The 20,826-nt window shown below is 44.2% G+C and overlaps 1 protein-coding gene across 17 annotated transcripts in view; it reads right to left on the bottom strand.

Annotated features, from left to right (window-relative positions):
- Positions 1–1,329: 1,329 nt before the first annotated feature.
- shaker (potassium voltage-gated channel protein Shaker) overlaps positions 1,330–20,826 on the bottom strand; it is a 182,191-nt gene continuing 162,694 nt past the window's right edge. For 13 of the 17 annotated variants that reach the window (XM_069115210.1, XM_069115182.1, XM_069115173.1 and 10 more), the window contains 6 exons: positions 20,244–20,509; positions 18,473–19,116; positions 16,816–16,945; positions 11,620–11,801; positions 10,516–10,689; positions 1,330–10,259 (listed from right to left, as the gene is read on the bottom strand). In XM_069115210.1, coding sequence (XP_068971311.1) covers positions 10,523–10,689; positions 11,620–11,801; positions 16,816–16,945; positions 18,473–19,116; positions 20,244–20,509 — 1,389 coding nt within the window. In that variant the 3' untranslated portion in view covers positions 1,330–10,259; positions 10,516–10,522. Of the gene's footprint in view, positions 10,260–10,515; positions 10,690–11,619; positions 11,802–16,808; positions 16,946–17,005; positions 17,136–18,472; positions 19,117–20,243; positions 20,510–20,826 lie in introns of those variants that run through there. The other 4 variants (XM_069115234.1, XM_069115197.1, XR_011173395.1 and 1 more) reach the window with 3 other exon arrangements.

Raw genomic sequence — 20,826 nt, 5'->3', positions numbered from 1 at the left:
CCCGTCGTCCACTGTTTCGATTATGCCATTGTTTTCCACTTTAGAAGCAGCTAAAGGAAAATTGTTAAGCGTCGCAACGCGTCGATCGGCCGCCGATCTCGCGCCTTCTGCCGCTCTATCGAACAAGCGTGGCATTTCGTTCGTTCGCGGCGATTAATCGACGGGAATCAATTTGAAATCCGATCGTCGAGCTGAACCACGCCTATGTCTCGTTCTTTCCTTCCTCCTTCCGTTTTCTTCTTTCTTGCCTTCTTCCCTTTCTTTCTCTTTTTTCCCACACGCGAAAAAGTGAACGCGAATAAGTGTATTTGTAAACTGTACAAAGAGGAGGATGCGTCGTGGAAGCGCATCGTCGATTGGCGATTTGAATGAACGAGCGGGATGCGGTTCGGCTGGACGCTCGAGCGCGTTCGCGGAGAAACTGTCAACTCGCGAGTAAAAAGTGGCAGTCGAATCAGACAGCTCGTTGAAGCGAATTCCGGTGCGAGAATGATGCGAGTGTGAGGCGCGTGGGTGTGCGTGGGCGCGCGGATCGCACGCTGGACAAAAATTCGGATTAGATGCAGGGGAAAGCGAAGAGGTGGTGTTTTGAGTTCGCGTTCGCGGCCGACGAAATGTCGCCAAGCTTTCAACAACACGTTTGTTTTTGATTCGGTATGTACTCGGTCTCGACGCGAGCCACGAGGTTCGTGCGGAGATCGGCCGACGACCGCGGTCTCTGCTGTGCTATCGTATTTTGACCCTTTCGCAGTTGCAATTGCGCGACACCTTACAAAACGCTTGAATGTATAGAAATAGTAGATTAGATTTACAAAACTCTCATCGTCAACGGAGGACGATTAGGAAAAAAAAAGAAAGAAAAAAAAGAGACACCGTTTTGCTGTCGAGGCTTGCGGTATGTTCGTTAGAAAAATTAGCCATTCTTTCTTTCGTTTCCCCCTCGTTAACGATACAATACAATTTACGTTATAGAATCACTTTGCTCGGGCGAAAAATAGATTATTATGTGTTTCTTTCTCTTCGTTTTTTTTTTTTGGTTTTTCTTTTTTGTCTTTTTTATCATTCTATACCCTTTCCGCGTATGTATACAAGTTACTTTTATATGCGTTTGTGTTTCGTACGAGTACGTGTGTGTATATTATATCCTGTATGAACGTGTGCGTGTGTACGTGTTCGCGTGTATGCCGACTGTGTACTGAGACTTTACGGTAGTATTTACGCGTTTAATCGACTTTTTTTTTAAATATCTTCCTTATGTTGTCTGTTATTATCGTGTCCCACTCTGTAAGGCGATCGGTTTAGCTTTTCTTAGCGCTTATAAACGTAGTATTTTTTTTTTCTTTTTTGTTTTAATGCAGGCCAGGTGGCTCTTAGCGTAACCCGGGGCAACTCGGCAGGATGTTTATCTGAACTAGTACCGTTAAGAGTATAGTATTTTGTTATTTATACATCTTTTTCTTTGCTCGTTTAAATATATCCTGTAGTAATCCTTGTTTTCATTTGTTAAAATGCGTACAAACGGAGATACGGAATTATAATATGTATAACGTACCGAGGGAGATGTAGCGTTCATTACTTATCGATTATTATTATTTTTATTATTATTATTAGTATTGTTATTATTACTTGTTATTTAATTACACATTAATTATTACTATTATTAGTATTAGCGTTATTATTACATATTAGTACTAATGTTGTTGTTGTTGTTGTTGTTGTTATTATTATTATTATTTCCCATTACTTCTTATTTATTGTTGTTATTATTATTATTATTATTATTATTATTATTCATTATTCATTATTATTAATCATGGTTTCATCTTTGCTGAATAACTCTCTCTGCGCGCATAGGTATATTTTTATTCGGCTTTCGTATCTAGTATTTTACGGTTTTACTTATGAAGTCATTATCATTATTATTATTATTATTATTATTATTATTATTATTATTATTATTATTATTATTTCTATTATTATTAATATTGTTATTCATTATTTAGTTTATTTTCCTTGCGTCAGAAAAATTGTCGAGAGTGATTATGCAAAGCCAATACGATAATTACATCATTTTTTTTTTCTTCTCCCCTTTGAATTACTTCAGTTGAAGCTTCACACAGCCAAAAAATGAAAAGCACTTAAAACAGTGCTCCACACTATATAAATGAGTTCTCGATTAATTAATTAATTCAGTAATTAATTAATTAATAAAACGAATCCCGATCAACTAGAGTGGCAGAGGCAGCCGCCACCGCATTGCCGCCCTCGTTTCCAATGGACTTTTTTTCTCTTTTCTTTCTCTTCTTTCTTTCTCGTCCGTTCAGCTTTCTTCGTTTCTCGCGTGGCCTACTATAATATAGCTTAATCAAAGTATCGTTCGTGCCCACTGTGTGTATACACGTTTTGTGTGTGTACATGTGTGTGTATGTGTTCCTGTTTGTTCGTGTTGCTATTGGTGTCTGTTCTTCGTCCGTTCGTCTCTCCACGTATTTACGTATGCGCTCGTAAACGTACGTAGCAACGTTACTTTATTACTTTCTCGTTAAAAACCGATTTCTCAGTTGCTCGTATGTAGTCGCGAGCGAGATTTCTCCTTCAATTAGTTCGGCCTTCGTTCCCTTCTCCGTTCAAGTTACGTTTTAAATATACGTGTACATAATTCTTATTTGCTTGTTCCTTCCTCTCATTCTACACGGATAGACGTATATTGCGCGTGTAACGCAGAAACGAATTGCTATCCGGCGTTTTCGTTGGAATAATTCAGCAATAATAATGATCTGGCTGAAGTCAGTGTAACTGTTACTGACAACGAACGTTAATCTTTCAGTTTCTAAAATTATCACGGCGTATCAGATAGTTGCCTCGTTTAGCGCCAATTGTAATATCTAACTATATCACTGGAAAGCGTGATTCGCTCGATCTACGAGTGGTCTTCTTTTTTCTATATTCTTCTTCTTTAAACTATAATACGCGCCATATACCATGCGACCATCACTCGACCATCCCCTGTTTTCTTTCAAAGTTTCTTCCCGCGAGCTACGCTCCTTTTTATAAACTGTGAAACTCTTTTAAGCTTATCGCCGATTATTCGCGTAACCGTGAGCAATTTTATCAAGGAATATCAAATGGAAAAGCGATGGAGATTTGTTCATGACAAATGCAGCGTAACAGGGGATGCTCGACGAACCTGTCATTGCTAATTATTCGTACAACTGTTTCGTTAAGTTAGTAAGCTCTAGCCCAGGCTGATCGCGAAACCACGGCTTACTCGGCGTTCTTGCTGCGAAAAGAGAACGTGACGGTGCGCATATCTCGTGTTTCTCGCGTTAAGTAGCATTAAGTTTAATAACAAATTGTTCGTTCTCTACGGCACGACGCGGCGACAGCGGAATATAGGTAACTAGCTTCATAGCGGTCTAGCTCTTTCTCTCTCTCTCTCTCTCTTTCTCTAGATTAATTTTCAGTTAGTTACATTGGAATGCATGCTGGACTCTTTTGTCTCGATCGTTTCAGTCACCCGTCCTCCTTGTTTCACGCTTCCTTCCTCACAACTGACGCCCCTCCTCACTTTCATCTCACCCTTTCTGAGTCTCTCTCTCTCTCTCTCTTTCTCTCTCAGTCATTCATTCTCAGTCTCGCTCTGCCTTTTTACATTTTTCCTAGCACCAGCAGCCAGTTGCCAAAGCCGGACGATGCGAAGAGGAACGGTTGGACGAGCGACGATCAGCTATCGATCCGACTAATAGTAATATGCAAGATTTGCCGGAGTGGAGCCATGTGAATTTAGCAGAGCGACAAGTTCAACAGTTGGCATCCTTTTGCAAGCACGCAGGTTCTAGCACGAAGGAACATTATTTTTTCTTATTTTTTTTTGCTGTTGTTTCTTTTTTTTTTGTTGTTTTTTCGCTCGTTCGTTTCGTTCGCATTTGCCGGCTAGCGATACCATCCATTTATTCTACGCGAGGAAATATACATCGATTGTTGTACAAAATGAACAGCATTCTCGCTAACGACTTTTACGCTTACGTCGAGAAGGTAAAAGAAGGCGAGGTGTCGGCGGCCACCTGCACTCGACATACCGTTCTCGCTGAATCGCTACGTTGCATCGCCACTCTTGTGCAATACTAAATGGAACGCAGTGTAAATATCGTAGGATCTTAATTAACACGGATTTGATTTGCTTCATTTCTTCTTCTGTTCTGTTTATTGTTGTTAAACGTGGATTGATTGGTTCGATCGGTCTTTCGGCTCTCAAAATAGTTACTAGACGCAACGGAATGCAATGGAAGTTCGAAAGATTGTTTGTTTGTTTGACTTGTGGCAGGTGGGACGCTTGATGTCGGAGATCGATCAATTTTCCATATCGACCACGTGCCGAAGTGGTTGATCATGCCGAGAGAGAATCGACTCGTTTGCTAGACGCAGTTATCTCGCTTCAAGAGAAACGCAGCCTCGAGCGTATTCAAGCAAAATGGAGAAAGAGTGTTGGTTAAAAAGCTGAAAATTCTTAAGAAAACGTACAAACGATCGTAGAAAGGTTTGTTTTGGCCCGCGATCTCCGACGACGAAACCCCGATCGAGGTGAAAGCTCATCCTCCCTTTGTCAAGTTTTAGTTTTACGGACGACAAAAGTCTGCCGATGGCAACCGAACGGAATAACAACGCATTGGCTTCTCGAACTCGTGTATTTGTAAAAGTATGTATGTGTGTGCGTGTGTATATGTGTTGGCATATCACCGATCCAGTCTAACATACAAAACCAGCCTCTTTCGCATATTGATCTAAAAAGGAATCGGGAATTTCATAACGATTACTCGATAATTCCACTTGTAACGATACCATACCTTGATACCGTACCAACTACCTAGCTACCTATCTATGCTCTATTTATACCTCTAACAGCTATGACCGTCTAACAGAGTAGTTTCTCATCTCGTTAACTAAATATCATTTCGCCATATTCATCTTTCTCCTCACGTCGATAGTAACAGTAGTAGTTGTAGTCGTATTTAGTGCTAGTATCAGTAGTAATAGTAATAGTAACAGCGTACAGTATTGGTAGTCGTAGCAGTAGTAGTAGTAGTATCAGCAGTTGCAGCAATAATAGTAGTAATAATAATAACAGACGTAGATAATAATAACAACGGAAATAATGGCCACACTACTGTTGATAGTTAGCAATAATATGCAACAGTAGTAGTGTAACGATGACGGTAGTAATAGTAGTAGCAGTAGCAGCAGTAGTAGTAGTAGTAGTAGTAGTAGTAGTCATAGTAATAGTAATAGTAGTAGTAGTAATAGTGGTAGTGGTAGTAGTAGAGGTAGTGGTAATAGTAATGGTAGTGGTAGTAGTAGTAGTAGTAGTAGCAGTAGTAGCAGTAGTAGTAGTAGTAGTAGTAGTAGTAGTAGTAGTAGTAGTAGTAGTAGTAGTAGTAGTAGTAGTAGTAGTAATAGTAGTAGTAGTGGTGGTAGTAATAGCAGCAGCAGTAGTAGATTAGTAATAGTAGTAGTAGTAGTAGTAGTAGTAGTAGTAATAGTAGTGGTGGTGGTAGAACTAGTAGTAGTAGTACTAGTGGTAGTAGCAGTACTAGTAATATTAGTAGTGCTAGAGGTAATGGTAGTAGTAATGGTAATGGTAGTAGTAGTGGTAGTAGCAACAAAAGCAGTAGTAGTAGTAATAGTAGTAGTAATAGCAATAGTAAGTAATAGTAGTAGTAATAGTAATAATAAGAGTAATAATAGTCGTTACACTAGCAGCAGCAGTAGTAGTGGTAGAAATAGTAGTAGTGGTGATGATGGTAGTAACAGTAGTAGTAGTAGTATCAGCAGTAGGAAATGGAAGTGCTAACAGTACCAATAGCGGTAGTTGTCGTAATAGTAATAGTAGCAGTAGCAGTAGTAGTACTAGTAGTAGTAGTAGTGGTAGTAGTAGTAGTAGTAGTAGTAGTAGTAGTAGTAGTAGTAGTGGTAGTAGTAGTAGTAGTAGTAGTAGTAGTAGTAGTAGTAGTAGTAGTAGTATAGTAGTAGTAGTAGTAGTAGTGGTGGTGGTGGTAGTAGTAGTAGTAGTAGTAGTAGTAGTAGTAGTAGTAGTAGTAGTAGTAGTAGTAGTAGTAGTAGTAGTAGTAATAGTAATATAATAGTAATAGTAGTAATAGTATGTTTAGTTAATAGATTTATAACAGTAGTACTAATTTTAATAATAATAAATTTATCTTCCGCGCAGTTATTTTGCATTTTTTCACTTGTTGGATTTAGCTAGGCTGGTAATTTATAATGCGCGTCTTAAAATTTTCCTTTTTCTAACTAAAGTAGCGAGGCGAAAAGTTCAAGTATCGTAATAAAGGCTCGTAACGTAAATCTCTGTATAATTATTGTTTTTTTTTTTTAAATCTGTCTCACTCTTCTCGTTACACACGCTCCTCGATCATTCGCTTTCATCGTCACGCACACGGAACTTCGCTCACACGCATTTCCGATTTTGAATCATCGACACGCGCTCTTCGATTTTCCCTTAAAAACTCACGTGCAATTACACTTTCATTTTCTCATAACCATTCTCGCGTTCTCTTTCTCCCTTTCGTACACAACGTGAAAGTCTCGCTTCGTCTAGCCTTTGCTCGTTTCGTCTAATAAAAGATAGATGAAATATTCCTCGGTAAAACTCGCATCTAAGATCTAATAAATCGAGTAATGGAATCGCTTTTTATTTTTTTTTCTTTGCTTACTTGCGTCTTATTACTTTGTTCATTTTGTTTTGATAGATCGCGCGTTACGATATATTATTCTTTCCTTTTTTTTTAATTAGCTTTTAATTTACATCTAATGTGTTCACTTTTGCGTTGCAACGTCAGACTTCCTCCTTCATCGTAGTCGATTATCCGTAGAGATAAGTGTGGGTCGCGTTCCGACTTCTCGAAGAAATGTCTGTTTATCGGTTTAGAATTAACGATATCGCCCCGTCAGCTGGTACGTACAACGGTAGCCGAGATATATTTTTTTTTAACGTAGAGAGAAAATTGCGCGTTGCGATTCACTCGTCGCTAAAGAGAGAATCGTCGAAATTAACCTTTCGATTCGTCCTTTCGTTTAATCGGACACTAATGGCATCGAAACGTCACGTTTTCTTGAACGGCGAACTTACGTAAGCGACTTCAACGCGGATAGATTCTGACGAATCGACGGGTTCTATCGCGACTTACAAAAACAATCGTGACCGTTTCTCGAATCGTTCGGTCACAAGGATACGGCCCGTTGTACGACGCGGCAGTTGGAAGGGTCGATCTAAGCGGAAAATGTTCGAGCATGGACGATGTTCTCGAAATAATCGTGGATATCGTTACGCGATGTTCTTTTCTTCTTATTTCGTTTTTACTGAGAATGGTGAAATGGCAGTCTTTGCGATTTTGTGATGCGCTTTTTCCACCGGGAAAGAGGCGAAACATCGAGACGACAGCGAAGAGATAGGGAAAGTGTTGTTGCTTCGTATCGAGCACCGACTGGCCTATGAATTCGTTTTTCACCAACTCGCCCCGCTATTTCCTTCCTACTTGTACCGATTTCTCTCGCACCGCCGTATTTCTCTCCCTCTCTTTTGCGCATTCCTATCCTAGCGACTGTCCTTTAATCCCGTGATCGCTTCATACTTTTCCCACGTGTAATTGCAAGATAACGGCGAAACAAGCCAGCAAGAGAAAATAATCTTGATCGTCGAGATTAGATTCTCGTTACTCGTCGTTCGTCATCCCTTTCGATCGTCTGTTCGTTTTGTAAGTGGAGCGATATTTGTAAAGATAACTTGAAATACTGCTTTGCAATTTGGCATTCATCGAAACTATTCGATATACGTGTAACGACGGACTTTATCACCGTTCTATAATTCTATGTTTTACAGCTGCGCGCTCGACCGAAAGGGTAAGAATCTTAGCGAATTTGCTTGCCGGAACGCAAACGAGAGAGTCGGCAAATCTGCGTGTGCGACAGAAAAAGAAACGAAACCCGGAAGTTATCGGCTTTAATCGAACCATTAACGCGCAATTACCACTATCTCCTGTCTCTGTCTTGTGTTTTATTTTCCTCCGCCCCCCAATCTGAACACAAAATCGAATTCGCGACTCGATTACAAAATGTTGGCAAATTAGCCTCGCTAAAACTGAATCTCTGCGTGATACTGCTTTCGATACTACTCCACTTTCTCTCTCTGTCCCTTCACAGTTGGTGACACTCGTCGCGAGATCGGGACCATGAACACGATAGTACGCACCATCGGCAGACACGTTTCCGACCATTCGTCGCAACTTTCCACCTATTGCTAGTCGCTTTTCTTCGTGCAAGCGCTATCTTTTCGAGCTATCGGTTTCGCAAACTCGTCGCGTCACCGACATCCTACGACAAAGCGGAATTCCTCATTCGCCCATACGAAAATAATTGTTCGCGGAGCTTTTTAGTCGACTCGTTCTCCGATTCGCGCGTATCTCGAACGTGCACGAAGGTGAACGATTCGTTCGCCGCAAGCTTTAGAGGAACATCGGTGCAACTATCTTTCCATTGTAAATGCTACGACAATTTGATGTAATCGCGTTGGAAAGCGCGGCCACCGATGTAGCGTAAAACTTGAAACGATCCCACCGTTCGAATCTCTTCATATGGCGCAGTTATTCCGCGTTATCTGTATGTGTTGTTACTCTTAGCCCGTAAATCGTGCACGATCGACGGCTACTTAATGGTTGAACGAGAGCAACGCGCGCCTATTCTCCGGAATTGTACAAACGTGGCTTGTGGTCGCGCTACTAACTTCGTACATGTATATATCTGCGTGTTTGTGTGTGTGTGTGTGTGTGTGTGTGTGTGTGTGTGCACGCGCGCGTGCATGTTCGTGTGTTATCCGTATGCAGGTACGAGTAGAGTGTTACGCTCCGAAAAACGAATTGCATACCAACGGTCTCTCGGATCGAAGTACGTGCGACTTAATGCCGCTGTACTTTGAATATTTGTCCTCAGTGAAAAATACTGTTTCTCCGCTGTGAAACACACTTTGTTTGTTTAGCTGCTCGCCGTGCAACCACCTACCGATATCGTCTTCAAAAGTCTGTCCTCTCACCGCGAGCACCATCGCCATTTTCCTTCCGTTCTTCTCTCCCCTGTCTTGTTCTCCTCTTCCGCTCGATCGTGGCTTCGTCCGTTTTCGCGCAGTGTTATAATCATTAAAACGAATATCTTTTATTTATTTACTTGTTCTGCTTGTTTAGCGTACCTTCGCCTACGTGTACTCGATATAATTACATCGATAATATAATTAATTAGTATTATCTGGTACGATTCCCCTGGTTTCGTTGCCGGCCGATCCCCCTTCGATCCGCCATGCTGACATGGCGCGTACGCGAACATCGCAGGAGGCAAGGGCTCGACCACGTTCTCTTATGTATTTTTTTTTCTTTTTTTTCCTTTTTTTTTTTCTTTTTTCTTTCTTAATTCGCGAAGCCGCCGCGACTTAATTCTCTTCCCTTCGTTTCATTTATACCGTTTATTTGTTACTTTTTATTTATTTGTTACCATTTGTATTGAACACTGGAGTCGGTGGTGTGGGGAGTGGACGCGCGACTGAAATATCCTGCTCCATCCCCTTATTAGCACGTAGGTCCCTACGCGGGGTGCGTGTGTATCGTGAACACCTCCGAAACGGCTGTCCTCTCGTTCTCCACGCACGGTTCCTCCTCAAAACTATCGCCATCAGTTTCCTCGTTTACCGCTTTTCCACCCTTGTCTCGGGCTTTCATCGTTACGCCTACAGATACTCGTTTAAACTCGCTCCTCCACATTTTCCCTTTCTCTTCCCTCTTTGCCTTGTCATGTTTCTCTCTTATCTTTCTCTTGTTCCGCCGACGGGTATCTTCGATTTTCGCGCTACGCCGATGGAAGAAATTACGTGGCACCCGTATTAGTCAGCCGATTCTTGGTCGTTGAATTTCTCCGTTATTTCTCGTCCTTTCTTATCTCTCGTTGACACGTGGTAATGGATTGGAAGCACCCCTCGTATTGACAGACTATGGACAGACGGCGGGTTGGCGCGCACGTGCGCGCATGCGCAGCCGCGTGCAATCCAACAGCCAGCGCGCACGCGTACACGCGCTATCGCTAGCGCTCGCAGCTAGCGCGACTACGACGACGTGTGAAGGAGGCCTACGTCAGGCACCGTAGCAAGCTGCAGCTGTTTCTCGATAACCGTTCCAGCATTGGCCACCACGTTGCCACCGTCTCCTTCACTGTAATCACACGAACCTTCTTTTAATATTCTCATCCTTCTTCCAATCATTTCGATCGTAGATAGCGTGTCTAGCGTGCAACGCGAAATACCGCCAAAGTATCGTCAGGGTATGCAAACTATGGCTAATGTTTATGGTGACCCGTTCCATCGTATTTTTTTTTTTCTCAAATCAGACTCTTCAGACTGTTATATGGTTAGGGAAATCTCAAACGGTAGGACGAGACGGAAAACCGATGATCGATCAAAGCACCCACCTAGTAGTCAGACGTCAGTCTCGATGCTCATACAGGCTGGATTAATATTGTTATTATGGCGAGGGTTGCAGTTGGGCTTCTTCGTAATCTCAGGATGAGTGAGCAGTATGCCCTCTTCCAGCTCCATTATCTCCGACGACGATTCCGACATCGAGCTCTTCTTCAAGTGTTGACCTGCGAAACACACGAGATACAGTTCGACGAGTTGCATCCTCCGCTAGTTGCGAAAACCGCTGCACCAGCACTAGGTAAACTCTGAAAGTGGAGCTTAAATCGCCTCTGCGTGCTTTCCAGATAATCCTGCTCAAGTGTGTTCTCGGTTAGCTGTAGCGCCGACCGAGCTATTTCCCGACCTATCAATTTCTCTTTCATCGTTTGCGTTCAACGTGCTCGAGACGAATCTCGGTAAATCGTCGTTCGTCGACGAAGGCGCGAAAAATTTACCGGCCAGCGAGCTTGCTCCTAAGCGGATTAAAGTCACGGTAAACTATCAGCGATAGAACAGACACGCGATATCGGTACAGACTTTCGTTGGGATTTGTCAGCCTGCCGGCAACTTGAAAGCAGAACCACGGTCGAGTATTCCCAGCAAACGCTGTCCTTTCTCACTGCGCTTACCGATTGATCTCGAACCATCTCTTCGGCCAACGAAATATTACATAAATAAAAAATCTTGCCAGCTTCGCTTCGCAATCGACCAACTCCAGATTTTCTCTTTAAATACCGTTTCGCGTGAATCGTTAGGATATCGCGTTATCGAGTGCACGAGCAGCACGTACGTTGCGGTAATCGACGAACGTGAACCATTAAATTAGACCGAAAGAAAGATCTGTTGCACACGACAGAACGTTAGGAGCCTTCGTGTCTCGTGACCGACACCCGCCTTAACAAATAACACGTCAGGTCGCGTTGTCAGGGAACGATCGCCCCTTTTAAAATTCAAATACCGTCACGGTAACATTAATCGGTGCAGCCTAGCCATCGATCGATAGTGTAGTTAGTCCCTGTGACTCGGTTCGAAAAACGCTCCCTGAGATACGAAAATCATATCGGCAAAGTATGTGACTGGAAGTTTGCTCGGAGGATAAAATAGGAAGCTCGTACCAGGAAGATACGGGCAGCTGGTCACGTGATTGAAGTTCTGCGACTGCATCTCTTCCTGGTCAGTCTCACGATGGTAGAAGTAGTTGAAGTTGGAGACGATGACGGGAACAGGCAGGGCGATTGTCAACACACCAGCGATCGCGCACAGAGAGCCCACAATTTTTCCCCAAACTCCGACGGGCCTGAAGCAGAGGCAAACGAAGAGTTTTATTCGCGGCTAGCCACTGGCTCGAACGTCGATAGCTTCGTTCCTCGTCTAGAAACTCGGTGCTAGGTGTGGTGTTTCTATCTTGTGTGAGTTTTGCCGTGTCGAGTCGAGTGTGGCGCTACTTATGCGGTACTGGAGGCTCCTATAGATATACACGGACCGTCTGCGTGCGTTCTGCCGCGTCGCAAATAGACATTGGCCATGATCGGAAAGAAAATGTTCGATCGACCTCTCGTTCGTTACACTTTTACACGGCTCTTTTGTATCTTTCCTCGCGTTCTTTGCTGCTTGCTCAAACCACATGAAACCGGCGTACGTTGGTCGAACGCTGCATAACCGCAAAACCGTGTATACTTATAGTGATTCGCGTGTCTAATAAGAAGCGGGCTCTCTAGGCTAGACTAGGGGACTAACGTGACTTTCTAAGAAAAGGCTCTTCTTTCGTGTGCCGATGCACCGTTCCAAACAAGCATCGATGCCATTCCGTTGCTCAGATCCGATCGAATTTTCTAACGGTACGGCATGCAGTTCTCTACGCTTTCGCTCTCATAACAGTCGAGTAAAACACATTGTCTGTAATCGAACTCGAGTTCGAAGGTGCGGATAGAATTTCGCGATCGTTTGCATCGCCTTCCGCCGAGATGCTCGCACCACCTCGTTCTGCGTTTCAACGCGGCCGCAATAACACGCGGCTGAGGGACGACTGTAAACGTGTGACTAGAAAATTATCGCGTCGAATCGGAGACATAAAGAGCCGAGCGACGATCAGACCGCGTTTCGTCGAATTGAGAGCCGGCCGCTTCGATCTCCTCGTGGTCTTCGAACGTTCCGCATCCTTCGGCAAGCCAGCGACGAAACGAAATTTTGAAATTACCGTTCGACTATTCGATTACCACGCGATAAAGAGAAAAAGAGAAGGAAACGAAAGGAAGGAAAAAACGTCCGAGTAGAGTTTTGTTTCGATCGGTTTACGACCTTCGACGACGTTGAAATTCAATACCACGCGTACGCGTCTGTTATGCACACTATCTTTTCTAACGCGTGACAAAAATATTCCAACGAGATACCAATTAATCGTTTAAATGGTAGAACGATAAAAAGCTTTCCTCTCTCAATTACCAGATTATAGAACGTAATGGCGCGGTTATTGCCAGCTAATCTATGGCTGCGAAATGATGCATTCTTTGCGGCCGAGTCTAATTGAATAACTGTCGCTATATACGCGAACAATACCGGTTCGAGCTGAAAGGCGGTAAAGAAGAATTCGCCGCTCGTCACGCTCATTCACGCTCGCCCGATGAATACATTTTACCACAAATCTTCCTCTCGTCTTCTCTTTCTTCCCTTTCTCTTCTTTTTTTCTTTCTTTTTTCTCTCTCTCTCTCTTTTAAAGCCATCGTACACGAGTCGTTATTGTTTCAGAGCATGCGAATTCTTCGGACCGCGGCTGTTGCCGCGCCGTCAAACGTCGCGTCGCCTAAACGTCGATTGCAATCACGCGGATGCTCGCGTCTCGCGCGAGCTACGTCCATACGGCAGCGACCTCGGTAAGTCCGAGTGTGATCTCTAGTTTTAGTGAGTCATATAATATCATATCGAATTAGTTGCAAAATAACAAATCATTCTTATGCAGGTGTCACTGTACTATGGGCCTTTGTGATCCATGACTGATGGTAGTAGCAGTAATGATAGCGTTGTGAGCGAAAATAGAGACAGAGTACTTCTTAAAAAGGAGCAACACCGTTCACCTTCCTGGGCTGGTAACGATGAAAAGAACATGGAGTATGTTTGGTCGTGGACAGCCATGCAAAAATGTATCGAGAATGTATCGGGAGTAATCCGGGAAGTCGGAATTCGGGACAAATGTTAGAAAAGATATAGAAGAGCTGGAACGTCAGCTCTGCCTTGCCTGATGTCTCTAACTAGTAACCGGAATTGGTGGAGTGCTAATTGTTATGAATGTCTGGTCAGAGCGTAGAACGTGGTTTCGAGATCGGTTCGGTTTCGAAACGCAGATGGAGCCACGCGTTTCTACCGATATCGATACCTTGGGATGTAGAGCGGGCGCAAGTAGCAACAGGCGAAGGGTTTCAACGAGAAACTGCGATCAATCGCGGTAATGGGAAGCGAGAATCGACGTAACGAGACGCGACGTAGCCGAGGGCGGAACACTCAACGATGCAAGTTGGTTAGACACGAGAAACCAGCTTCGATGTAGAAACGTAGAGGAAGCGAGTGACGCCGGTGTCTCGACAAAGGAGTCGAACTCGATGCGTGTATTGCAATGGGAAACTAGAACGGGCCTCTTGCGTGTGCCGCGCACGACGAACACTGCTCTTATACCGGGTGCTCTACTCAAATATCAGGATTTTCCTTTGAACATCGTAGTTACACCTTGGCAGGAAGTTGAGCTCGCCGATCGAGTTACTTCGCTTTGCTTGCATTCTTCCGCAGATTTGGCAAACACACCGATCCACGCGCAACGCGGTCTTTGATCAAAGTAAAGAATATTTTAGCTGTCGTTTCTACAAATAGTTTTAGGGTGTGCAAACTGCAAAACGTCAAATGCTGCGTATTTATCGCCTTGAGCTATAGTCAGCCGTATAGGTGGATGAAGCTTCCAACGAGTTTCTTCTTTTACACAGGTTTCCACGTCACGTTCATTGCACCTGTGCGGTTATTAGCGACGCGAAAAGAAAGATTTACTAGTTTCATTCCCGTAAATAACGATGTGCCTTTTGAAAAGGTGAAGACACTTGGAACTTTATTTTTATCGCACGAATTTAACGTTCCTCTCGTTACGAATGAAACACACGAACATCGTATCTACGAATCTGCGTATATTTTTGATTTAATATTTGGTACATTGATAACTTAATATTTAATAAACGACAGTTTATCGGAACGCACGCATCCGCTGTATTCGTTTCAAAATAGCGTTGTCAAAAAAATAAATAAAAGAAGAAACGATAAACCCTGAAATTGTTAGGTCGGAAGTATGTAATTGAATTTCACTCGAACGAGGCATTCCAGCAATGACAATGCTAAATAGGACACCCTGTACGCAGACACGGTATTTATATGCGAGAATAATCAGCAGTCGCTTCGGTTTCGTTCTCATTTGTTGAATTTCAATGGGACAAACGTGCCGGCTACCTCGCCGTCAGCGTCAAAGTACAACTAGCTCAACCTTAGACTGCAACTTGCAAAGAACCGAGCGTACCTAGTCTCTGCAATAGTTGAACAATAGACGTCCCATGTAATCACGATCCTCGGCTCATACGTATTGCCGATATAACCAATGGTCGAACCAATCGCTTGTCCTCGAACGCGTTATACCGATCTCCGCCTCCAGTGTTTCCGGTGAAAACGCCGCGCTACCCTTCGCTGCCGTAACGCGTTTATCGCTGCGAGATCCGAATCGTCGCGATCTGTCAGCCCTCTGGGCCGAGGGCGTTTCCAAGAAACGAACCGTACCGGTTGCCCGAGGACACTTATTGATTTACGGCAGGCAATTGCTGAAGAAGCCCCTTCGGTCGCAACACCACAGATCTCGAGTCTCTCTCGACCGGCGCTCTTCAACCTCGAGAGTCTACCGTGAACCACGAAACTACGCTATCGATGTCATAATCGAGGGCTGCGTGCGATCCAGTGCGTTGCCATTTGTTTCTTCTACTATTTTTTCTCTCCGTTTGGTATTCCAAGTACCGAGTGGAAAAGGCACGCGTCTAGTAGAGCGGCAAGCAACAACACGGTATACGTGTCGGATGAATTATCGATCTGTATCATCGGTAACGTGAAACAGATGCAAATAAAGAGACGGAAGCCTTGGGGGGCTGGTGAATGACGCTGGTCCGTATCGTCAGCAGATCGTGTTCTATGAAATGTAACGTACAAATTCTTTGACGGGCTGAATGGCGAGGAGAATGGAACCGAACGAGCAGGGAAACTGTATCACAGCATTTTCCTCGGATTCTCCGGTATAATCGAGTTTGCAACGTCGCTTTGACTCGTGCGTACCACCCTTCTCGCATTCTTCAGCCCTCAATTATTCTTGCAAAGGGTAATTTAAGCGCGTTAAACGCGTCACTCGCTTCGATCCACAGACGTTTCAACTCGCAGCTGCCGCTTCTCATCTTTTTCTTCCACGAGAACGCCCAAAGGTTTCGCGAATGGGAAACAGAAGTTTCGGCAGAATTCGAGGCGACGAACGACGAGTCGAGTGATCGTCGGCTATGTGATAACGAGAAGTGGTAACGTCGTGGCGAAAGGAGAGAAAAAAGGGAGTGGAAAGCCGGGCGAGCGACTGAATCAGCGCGAACACGCTCGAGGGATATGAAGTGTTCTAGTAGAGCGAATGATCGGAAGAGGCTGTATTTTAAGACGATTCTCGAGAAAATGAGACAACGAGACGTTCCCGTGGCTGCGTGCTTCTTCTTCTGAGACGGAGCGTGTTCGTGGGAGAATCTCGAATTCTTCGTTATGATAATACGATGGGAAGAAAGCGAACGAACGACGAGGAGGAAATAGACGACGACGAAGAAAAAGGAAAGAGAAAGATGAAGAAAAATAAGAAAAAAGATTGTCGATGTAGGAATAAGTGGAGGAGGGGGGAAAAAGAGAATGAAAACATTCCGATTGCATGGAGAGAAGTTAGAGCAGCTGTGAAGAAAAGATGCGGTGGTCAAAATCGAAAAGACTGAAAACTAGCGTGTTCAAGTTTATCAAGCGCCAGGTAGGTTGACAAATTTCAAACGAAAAACTAAGAAAGCGATCAAACAGAGTGAGAGGATTGAGAAGGGTAGGACGTGGAATGGAAGGGACGTGCTGTAAGGAAGAAGAAGTTGAGAAGGAATACGTAACAGGGAGAAGAATAAATTGAGTAGTTAAAAGTAGTTAAGTAAAGTATCGGAGGAGAGTAAGTAGTATGTGTTCGTTTGTTTGGCGGGCATTAACTAGAGTCTTAAGTGAAAGTGAGTACATCATACGTCATGTCACCATAGCCCACGGTCGTCATCGTGACAACGGCCCACCAGAACGCGTCCGGAATGGACTTGAAGAACGAATTCTCGGAGCCGGCCTCCGCGAAGTATACCGCCGATGAGAATAGCACCACACCTGCAATGCAAGGAAGAAAACACCGGTTCAGTGGGTTTAACGCCCCCGGTGGCTCTGTACCTCATGTCCCCGTAGCCCACGGTCGTCATCGTGACCACCGCCCACCAGAACGCGTCCGGTATCGATTTGAAGAAGCTGTCTTGCGAGCCCGCCTCCGCGAAGTAAACCGCCGACGAGAACAGCACCACACCTGGAACGCACACAAGAGGAACAGACGCTTCAAGACACGCTACTTTGCCGGCCTCTAGCTCTTAGTCCGTTTAGCAGTCCTCTCCATCCGCGTCTACGTCCACTGCCGTGACTCCTTCTCGTGTTCTCGTATCGTCCTCACGACCCTGCATACACGAACCGATCCATCGACCGATCAACCGATGGATCGATTGCCACGCCACGCGCCATTCTCTTCCAACTTTCCTCTTTTTCCGCTCAATCGACCAAGATCCACGTCTTTATGGGTCTGCTTCCATTACGTTGATTGGATTTCCAGTCTTCTTGCAGATACGCCACGATCGGCCATCGTTTTTCGTTACCTAGAGATATCTTCACGCAGCCTTCCACCGACTGCAGCAATACACTTTCAAAGGATTCGTCTGTTCCCTCGCTCAAACATTGGACGCGAATCTTTCCACACATCCGGGCAACGACTCGTCGAATGCCAGCGAATCTTTGGCATTCGTGCGATCACGAATATCGAAAACTTACGTAACCGTTTGTCGTCCCTTAAGGAAAACCGACACGTTTCTAGAAAAATCGACGAACACGGAGTTTAGAACTCTTCCGGGACCCGAATTACGAATCGATAGGCGAACGAGAGTGTAAATCTGCTGGTGCCAGGCCACCCTCCGAACACACAGAAATCCTCGTCAGCGGAAACTGAAAAACCTCGGAGAATACGCTTCCGGTTTTCGACGAAACGATACTTTTCACCGATACCAGACTACCGTGTTATTTTCGCGGCGACGAGAAGCATCGAAGATTCGGCCGATTAAATTGCAAATTTCTGGCTGCCGGTCGGCCCCTCAATTTCACGCTCTTAGAATCCACCGTGCAAATAAACGGCTGTGTCGTTGCTGGGACGCTCGGAAATCGACTAAACTTCCACGGACCACGTAAACACGTTCGACGCGAGGGAACCACTACATCGCCGCTCAGAACTTTCCATACGCTTAAAAAAACCACGCATGACTACTTCATTTGCCTACGACTATCGTGAATCGTTGCTCGATCAAGCATCGATCCTGATCTATCGAAACCGACGTCTAAACGTTCCAGCGACGATGCATTGGTTGGTCGGCAATTAAGCGATTGCGGATTTTGTCAATATCACCTAATGACAAAATCCGCAATCACTTAGTTGCCAACTAAATAGCTACATCTTTGGAAATTACGGAAAGTGAAAGAGTCGTTTAATCGATAGGTTGCTGCTGCCGAGCTGGTCTCCTATAGAAGTCTAGTAAAGGAAGAGACAAAGCAAAGAAACATGCAGAGAATGGTAAGAGGATAGAAGATAAGAAAAAGGAAACTCACCGATGAAGAGGAAAAAGATGAGCAAGCCGAGCTCCCTCATGGAGGCCTTGAGCGTACGACCGAGGATCTGAAGGCCTTTACTGTGCCTGGACAGCTTGAATATCCGGAACACCCTGACGAGCCTGATCACCCTGAGTATCGCCAGGGACATCGCCTGGTTCGTACTCTTGTCCTGCGGGCTTACCGGCGCCTTTGGTTCATCAGGCGCCTCCTCCTCCTCGGCCATCACGGTACCGAGCGTGATAAAATACGGAATGATGGCGATGATATCGATGAAATTCATTACGTCACGGAAGAAGTTCAGTTTATTTGGACAGGCGAGGAAGCGCACCGATAACTCGAACGTGAACCAGATGATACAAATAGTCTCTATTAGGAAGAACGGGTCGGTAATGTCCGGCACTTCGTCCTCCTCGATCTTCGTGCCGTTCGTTGTCGTGTTGAAGACCTTGTAGTGTTTGAATTCCGGCAGGGTCTCCAGGCAGAATATCACGATCGACAGGAGGATCACGATCACGGATATTATGGCGACTACCCGGGCGCCTTGCGAGCTTTCCGGGTACTCGAACAACAGCCAAACCTTCCTCTGCAACTCATGCGATGGCAGCGGCTTCTCCTCTTCCTTGATGAACCCCTCGTCCTCCCTGTTCATTTCATCAACATTATCTTTCGCAGTCTGCTCGCTCGCATGTCTAACGTTTACGGTTGCACGCGTAAACGTAATTGTTTAATGGCGCGCCTTTAAGCACACGAGTACGTCTACTACGTACGTTGCCTCTTGTCTTGCCATGGAAGATAAAACGCACTGAATGAGAACGAACAACTGTTCTCTTTCCTTTTTGTTTTTCTAACCGAAAAGGTGACGAAGTTCGGCAAGCGAGACATCTTCGAGAAAAGCTGAACTTGCTTCGAGTACGCGGGTCATTCGACAATCTTGCAATTTTGATGTTTTTATTTTGTAATTATTGCGTTTCATCTCGTAGAGAATATACGCGCTATCGTTTAACACTAGAACTACCGATAGTTAACACGAAGCTATTTCTACCAAAATCAGTGAAAATGACTGGTCTTTAAAAAATACGTAATAATGGAACATTTGTATATTTACTGAGTTATTACTTTTTTACAGAAGGAATTCCATGTTATGTAGTACACTTTTGATATTATTAATCCATCTGGGACCATGATTCCTAAACGAGGGTTGACACATTTATAAAATTGTAGAACCAGTCATTTTGACTGCTGTGAGATTGCTAGTCTTAGCATCTAATGATCGATCCGGAATTTTCCTGATGACTGATATCGTCATATCGAATGATACGCAGTAAAAATTATAAAAACGCGCGAAAAGTTGTAGAAAACGAGGAAACTGGTTAATTGGGGTTCGATAAACAGATTGCAGGATCCTTTTACACTTTGACAAGTACCAGACATTTTCACTGGTATTGGTATAAGTAGCCTTGATACAAAATTATTTTCAGTTTAAATACATAAAAGACAAAATAAGATTCATTATATTATTCTTTTAGTTATCGTCGCGAAAGTCATTACATCATTGCGGAAAAAAAATGTAACATGAAGTAGGAATTTAAAAATAAAATTATAAAACCAGTCAATTTGAGTGTGTAGTAGTTCTAGTGTAAAAAGAGATATTTGCTTCTTGTTAGGCGAGACACTATTTAATTGCAGAATTTCGAATAACATTTTATTAGAATCACGCTACCTTATGATATATCGTTTACTGATCGATGAGAACGATGTCGGTTCGTACCTGAACTTATTGGTGGCCAGCTCGCCCAGCTCGTAGAACTTGATTTCCTCGGAGAAGACATCGAGAGGAACGTTGACCGGGCGACGCAGCCTGCCACCGCTCTGGTAGTAGTAAAGTATCGCGTCAAAGGAGGGCCGATTCCGGTCGAAGAAATACTCGTTGCGAAGCGGATCGAAGTATCGGATCCGCCGATGCGGATCGCCAAGCAGCGTGTCCGGAAATTGGTTCAGCGTACGCAGCTGCGTCTCAAACCGTAGCCCGCTCACCTGTCGAGATCGTCAGAATCGATTATTGGTACACTGGTACACCGCAGTCTATCCCTAACCGTAATCCTCATTCGATCATTCGTGCATTGCTAATTACGACGACGCGCCTTACCGACCAGCTTAACGCTTTACCGACCGATAGCCGATTAATCGGTTTTTTGATGCCGACAATCTTTTTCATTATTTGAGCAGTAATTCTTTATTTAGTACTAGGTATCTCGTTCAGTTGCGTCAGCTGCGTTGCTTTGTAAGCTCCCACAGATTTATACTAATTTGAAAAACTTACCGTTCGCAATGAACGAAAAGAATGGTATTGG

This window comes from Bombus flavifrons, chromosome 1 (genome assembly GCF_040668555.2).
Source record: "Bombus flavifrons isolate JBK064 chromosome 1, iyBomFlav1_principal, whole genome shotgun sequence".
NCBI lineage: Eukaryota > Metazoa > Arthropoda > Insecta > Hymenoptera > Apidae > Bombus > Bombus flavifrons.
The sequence above is the reverse complement of the archived record's forward strand: the minus strand, read 5'-3'. Positions and strand labels throughout refer to the sequence as shown.